Here is a 7,157-nt window from a genome sequence, read left to right on the forward strand (position 1 = left end):
AGCTGCCGCCGGTTCCCCCATCAAAATGCCTCGAAATTAGCGCCCGAACCGGCGGTTCGGCCGGTTAACCGCCGGTTCCGAGCCGTCCGGAACCGCCGGTTCGGTCACGGTTCCGGTTCGAAATATCTTGAACCGGAACCGGACCGCAACCCGAATTCCGACGGTTCCGGTTCGGGAAAAAGGCCACGGTTCCGGTTCGGAACCGGAACCGGTGGGCATGTTTAGCTATGGACAAAAACTGGGGTGGGGCTATTGGGCGTGTCCGCCTTATAGTGGACACCCTTACCATTTGGTTTAATGAATATTGAGAATATGGAATAGAGAAAAATAATTAAATTAGTATTGAAAAGGCAGAAATAGTTTTATTGCCCAATATATAAAGTTAATTGTTTTGAATTTGTAATTATTTTATTCTTTATTGGACATAAAAGATTAAATATGATTTGACATACATCAATTGAAAACTGAAATAGTGTAGAGTTATAATTGTTGGTGGACCATCAAATCTTCAGTTTAGGGTCTAGAATTTAGGATATAGCTTAGACATAAGAGTATCCCCAGTCGTAATCTTGCTAAAGAGTACGAATATGGACCCGAATCCACTTTTATTACTTTTTTACTCCCTACTCTTAGGCAAGAGCACAACACCCACATTCATGCTCTTCCGCAAGGACATGCTCAAGGTTCCCACCATTCTATTATTCAATTTAATAAAAACATTTCCACAATATTAAAATGCATTAAAAATACCAAGAATACTATTACAAATTACAAAAAAATTAAAAATTACATAATTAAAATCCTAAAAATTAAAAATTACATAATTAAATTCATAAAATTAAAAAAACTCACTACTCGCGGCCGAATTTCGCCCAAATGTGTTTGATTAGGTCTTCTTGTAGCTCAGTGTAGGTTCGGGTATCGCGCATTGTGTTTCTTGTTTCGATCCTTGCGCCCACCGTCGTATGCACACCTCGGCGTGGGGGAGACCTCGCGGTTGAGCTTCCGGCTTCATCCTCGTCGTAAAAGTTAGCCGCCCTCGGTCCTTCGTCAGCTATAATCATGTTGTGCAAGATAATACACATGTACATGATGTCGGCGATAATCTTAACGTACCACAGCTGAGACGGGGCCTTCACAATGTTGAATCGGCCTTGAAGGACCCCAAAAGCTCTTTCGACGTCTTTCCGAGCAGACTCTTGACGCTGCGCAAAAAGAACCTGTCTTGGGTCTTGCGGATTGCTGAACGTCTTCACGAAAGTCGACCACCTTGGGTAGATACCATCGGCGAGATAGTAACCCATGTGGTATGCATTTCCGTTGACGGTGAAGTCGATCGCCGGTGCTACACCATTCAAAACATCATTGAAGAGTGGTGAAGAATAGAGCATGTTCAAGTCGTTGTTGGATCCGGCAAATACCGAAATATGCATGCCAAATCCATAGGTGGTAGTCGGCGATCGCTTCAAGGATAAGTGTTGGGCCGCCGCCTTTGTGGCAGCTTAAGTGTTGCCCCCTCCAAGCATTCGGACAATTCTTCCATTTCCAATGCATGCAGTCAATGCTGCCAAGCATACCGGGAAAACCGTGGACTGTTTCGTGAAGACGAAGCAATGACAATCATCGATGGTGGGTGCCCGAAGGAATTCCTCACTGAAAGCAGAACGAACGCCGTCGCAAAAAATTTTAAGGCATAGGATTCCAGTTGATTCACCGACATGCAAATACTAGTAGAAGAAGTCAGCTGTTTGCCCAGTAGCAAGTTGTCGGATGGCACAAGTACACTTCTGCAACGCCGAGAGACTTTGCCGACCGGTTGCGTCTCTACTTGATTTAAAGTATTCAACACGGGGACAATGTGTTGACAATACGCATAAACAACGGTTTTGACATGCGAAAACGGCGTCGAAAGTAATCTTCCGAAAACTGCAGCTGGTCGGAAAAATAGTCGGCAACGAGCCTCTCTTTGGCTCCTACCCGGTCACGAGGGATGTAGCGGCGAATTGATCTAGTTGGTCGAGGATGAGGGGTGGGGGTAGTGGCGGCGACATAGGCTTCATAGGCGGCACGATATTGTTCATAGTATTCTTGTTCTTCACGCTCGGCTTCTGCCATGATATCGGTGAAATCCATTTGAGAGGGTTTGAGTGAGAGAGGAAGATGTAGATGAGTTGTATGAAAAAATATGAATGAGAGATAAATGAGAGATGATTTGATGTGAAAAATGGATGATGAATGTGTGTATTTATAGATGATTTTGGGAATAAAAGATTTATAAAAAAATCAAAAAAAATTCAGAAAAACGGTAATAAAACGGCCATATTTTTGGGAATCTGAAAATATTTTTTTTTATTTTTTGTATTATTTTCAATTAAAAAAAAAAGAATTTTCAACGGATAATCTATTGGCCAATAGAAACGCGCCACGTAGCTTGCTCAGCGGCACGGACGTGCTCGATGCATCGAGCAACGCTGTGCCAGCGGCGGGATTGCAGCAGCGGCGACAGCGGTGCCGCGCCAACGGCACGGACGCCGCCCGTCCCAGCGAGCACCGCTGTGGATGCTCTAAGTAGCGTTGCTTAGACTTAAGTAGCTACTCCATGATAATACTACTACAAAATATATGTAATATCAATTACTTGTGTATTAAAAAAAGATGATTTGACTTACTATTTTTAATTTGGATGTAAATAATTCCGTTCATGAAAGATAGTTTCATCTTCAGACGATTATATACAGAGTATAAGTATATAGGAAAAATATTGGAGAAACGCTAGGATTTAAAGATGAAAGGCTTAAATTAGATTTCATTTATACACAACTTATGAAAATTGTACTCCATTGTCTCATTTCTTTTGATATTTTTGAATTAAATACTTCACATACTATTAATTGACTCAAAACAGAAATACAAGAATTCTAAAATAAAATGAAATCAGTAGTTAACTGATAATATTACGAATTACATACAACAAACAATAAAAAATAAACCACAATATTCAAATAGTCAGAAAATGTTAGGTTCATAGAAAAATACAAGGCAACCACTAACACATGTCGTTTTGATCCTCACCACCACCACCGCTGCCACCGCCGGCAGCCACTGCTCGTAGCAGCATGGTCTAGATAAATATGCATTCCTAAATTCATGAATTTATATACTATAAACTGATTCAATATATCACATACAACAAAGTTACCACAATACTCAACAACTCCACAACACAATTTGCTGTCATACGATTTATATTTTCACAAGGGCTGGTGATATTCGGGATTGTAAGCAAGAGCCTCCCGGTAGATGAGCTCCTTCATCTGCTCCTCCGTCAATGCATGTTGCTCGAAGTCGAAGTTGAAGGGAGTCACACAAACAGGCTCGTCGCTGATGTCATGGAGCGAGTTGAGGTACGGATGCTCCAATGCACCTTCAACTGATGGTAAAAATATCAAAATAGATGAGACAATAGATCTACATTTTGGTACATACGTCTGTAACAAGTTCAATAACATTAGTTTCTCAAGATAAGAACAGTTCTGGTATTAATAGTGATAGGCAGGGCAGAAGTTCCATACCTGTAAGCCTTTGTCTAGGATCAAAAGTAAGCATCTTCTCGATGAGATCAATGGCAAGGGGGTGCACATGAGGAAACTTATCCGTAAATGATTTCCGGGAATAAGGGGGTAGCTGCCTGATGTATCTTTTTGCATTTTCATTCAGCAATCCCAACTCAGCTTCAGATGGCGTGCCGATCAGCTGCAAGAAAAACAAAACCCATGCTGACATTTGCCATAGTAGCACATGTAAACATCAATGGAGCATGCTTATTGATGACCTAAAAAGCCTACGTTCAAACTAACTACTCCATATGCAATCGAATGCCTACAGAGACACCTGGAACAGCCTCGTATTAAGGTTTAGAGCCTTTGTCAATTATAACAATTTCCGTCTTCCTTGAATATTACATCCACCACAAATGAGGTTCGTCAACAAGTTTCCTAGAATTGTTATTATGATTATGGTGACAGCGACAACACTGATGATGGTGCGAAAAGCCTGGGGATTGAATGTTTTAATCTTCAGTTGAGGAATTCAAAAAAGTACTCCATATCCTTTTCTAGCCAAGGCATAAGTTCCAGGTAACAGCAGTTCTACTGATTTGTGAGTTTGATCAATGCATCAAGTTTTTTATTCTTGTGGTTTATTTGCTTCATTCGATGAGAAAAATATTTTGCCATTTCTTTGTTTCACATATCAAGATTCATCTATTTGTGCATCCAAATAATGGTTCATAAATAAGTCATCGTGATAGAAAATAGGCATGTTGACATCAAAATAAAGTAGCTAGTAGATACCTCCATCAAAAGACGCAACTGGTGTACATGATCTCTACCGGGAAACAATGGTTTCCGATCCATCAATTCCATGAAAATGCACCCGACGGACCATACATCAATAGCTGTAGTGTAGTCCGATGAATTTAACAACAGCTCTGGTGCCCGATACCACCTTGTAACCACATACTCAGTCATGAAGTCACTTTCAGATGTGACCCGTGCCAATCCAAAATCACAAATTTTTAAGTCACAATTTGCATTTAGAAGAAGATTGCTAGGCTTTAAATCCCTATGGAGAACATTTGCTGAATGTATATACTTCAATCCTCGGAGGATCTGATACAAGAAATACTGTACAACGACAAAATAGTTAGTTTACAGAAAAAGTTTTTTTTTACAAGAACTCTCAAAATGTCTCTGTGGAAGTTTAACATTAATGGATATAACTTTTGACAGTGAAAGAGAAAACGAGAAAGAAAACAGTGGAATGGATTCTTGACTTAAAAAAAAGAAAGAAAGAAAACAGTGGATGATACAAACAACTTCCAACAAAGCAATAACATGTCAACAAAGCCAAAATATAGGATTATCGACACTCCATGAATAAAATACTAACTGCAAAAATATATACCAATGAATAAAGATGAGAAGATGTAAAGCAACTTACTTTTTCCGGTTTTATATTTATGCAACATAAAGTGCTGTAATTTCAAGATGAACTAGAAAGACATTTTCATGTAGGTCAGTAGGTGCAAAAATAATGACTAAATAAGCAACAAGTGATAATATAAGCGGATTAAATCGAACTAAATGTGAAATATAACCTGACAATGTTCCTCGGATAAAGCTTGATTGGAACGGATGATTTGATGGAGATCAGTGTCCATAAGTTCATATGCAATATAAACATCATTAAATGCTTCTCTTTGAGGTGGTGGAATTATATCTCTGATAGCAACCACCTGCAGCAGAAGAGATTTGCATTGAATTAGACTGCACATCAACTTATTCCAACATTCCTAAAATTCTCTAGATCTCTTCTCCATGTCAGATGATATGATTATATGAACGATTACACGCTAGTCAGTACCAAATCTCTACATTAACAAAAAAATTGTGTAAAGTTGATAGTGCCAAATTAGTCACGCCAGGAGCGTGTTGCAGGCTCGGCACTATTATTGAATCTAATTGCCCGCTCTATGTGAGTACCAAAGCTTTCATCGGAACTTAATAATCACATATTCCTAAATAATCTCATATGGATAAATCCAATTAGACCAGTTAAACTCAAATTAACCAGCCATCAGTTTCAGGGTCATCACTCGATCAAAATTGACCAGGTATTCACACTGTATTTATCTTTCTATAACCAAAAAAGATGATATCAAAGAAACCAAAGGCCACCTACCTTATTTCACATTGTGACAACGTATTGAGCTCCATCGTGGCATGGCACGGAACTACAAAAATTTTATGCATCTTTTAATAAAAAAGACTATCTCCTAAAGCGTAGCTGCTCTAGAAAAAAGCGATCTTGATAACCTTTTATCTCTAACTAACTCATTGAGTTATACATAATCTCATACTAAATCAAATTTATATTATATCATAAACGAATACACCAACGTGTGAATTCATTACTTCGCTCACACACAGACATATTGTGTTTTACATGATTCTTCCTATTTGGCAGCTAAAAGCACTACAAACTCCCTAAAATTTAAAAAAAAAATGAAAAAACTTCAACTAGAGCAATCTATTAATCCAACAAACCGGTTGCCGAAGAAACAACAGACTAATGAATTTCAAAACACAACAAAGGACAAAATCCTAATGGTTACACACAGTTATATGAAACGGGATGAAAATAATCAAATAAAGCCAAAACAGGTCTCTTTCTTAGAACCACAACATTCTCTTGGCCGACCTATATAATTTCATCAGTTTCACGAGATTAACATTGCTTCAACACACAATTCAATCTCAAACCCTAAATTCAAGCAAGTACAATTTCAATTCACTAAACACTCATTTAGACAGTAAGAGTTAATACTACTAACGTTTTCATGATCCATGTGGCGAAGAAGTTTGATCTCACGCAAAGTCCTCTTGGCGTCAATTTTATTGTCGAATGCATTCGCAATCTTCTTCAACGCCACATGCTCGTTCGTCTCCGCATTCAAAGCAGAGCTATTTTCAAATTAAAAAAAAACAATTAATAAAATGATTGAAACGGTAGAAAAGAGTGGTGGAGAGTGAGGGCTGAGTTACCAAACGATGCCGTATGCCCCTTTCCCGATAGGCATGATTGGGGGTTTGTATTTGGCTGTGACCTCGAAGATGTTGCCGAATATATTGTATTGGATGAATCGGCCGCCGTGGCTGAACGTTGATGGTATGTGATCCATCGGCGGTTGCAGTTGCGGCTGCGGAACCTGCGTCTCTGCTTCCGACATCACGGCGTCTGCCTCCGCCGGAGCTCCGCCGTCCATCTCTCTGTCTTAGTAGAAAGTTAATTAAAAAAGGGGGAAATGAGCAAATTCAGAAAGACGAGCTGTGCACTTCTCTCTCTCTCTCTCACATTTACAATATTTTATCTATTTATATATCTTGAGATATTGACTATTAAATATTAGGTCCAACTTTGACTTTTTTGTTCTTTTAAATTTAAAATATGTAAGTTAAATTAGGAGATGAGTTCTTTTTTAAATAATCTTTATAAATACGGAGTAGTACTTCTACACACAGAGCAATAATGAAAGTGTTTAGTATGTTAAACAAGATAATACTAAGACACAACATGCATGAGATGAGATGAGATAG

The 7,157-nt window shown here is 38.8% G+C and overlaps 1 protein-coding gene across 1 annotated transcript; it reads right to left on the reverse strand.

Moving 5' to 3' along the window:
- Nucleotides 1-2,941: 2,941 nt before the first annotated feature.
- LOC121786506 (mitogen-activated protein kinase homolog MMK1-like) lies at nt 2,942-6,901 on the reverse strand. The gene is made up of 6 exons (XM_042185145.1): nt 6,606-6,901; nt 6,395-6,524; nt 5,159-5,296; nt 4,353-4,685; nt 3,573-3,753; nt 2,942-3,430 (listed from the first exon to the last, which is right to left on the reverse strand). The coding sequence occupies exons 1-6, from the start codon at nt 6,824-6,826 to the stop codon at nt 3,252-3,254; spliced, it is 1,182 nt and encodes a 393-aa protein (XP_042041079.1). The 5' UTR covers nt 6,827-6,901; the 3' UTR covers nt 2,942-3,251.
- Nucleotides 6,902-7,157: the final 256 nt, after the last annotated feature.

The sequence above is a fragment of the Salvia splendens genome, chromosome 2, assembly GCF_004379255.2.
Source record: "Salvia splendens isolate huo1 chromosome 2, SspV2, whole genome shotgun sequence".
NCBI classification, from domain to species: Eukaryota; Viridiplantae; Streptophyta; class Magnoliopsida; order Lamiales; family Lamiaceae; genus Salvia; species Salvia splendens.

Excerpts from the sequence above, each read along its gene's own strand:
- LOC121786506 (XM_042185145.1), bottom strand. The coding sequence starts at position 6,826 with ATGGACGGCGGAGCTCCGGCGGAGGCAGACGCCGTGATGTCGGAAGCA. Across the intron at positions 3,754-4,352 it reads AGTTGCGTCTTTTGATGGAG|CTGATCGGCACGCCATCTGA; the intron begins GTATCTACTAGC and ends TTTTTCTTGCAG. Across the intron at positions 3,431-3,572 it reads TCCTAGACAAAGGCTTACAG|TTGAAGGTGCATTGGAGCAT; the intron begins GTATGGAACTTC and ends TTTTACCATCAG.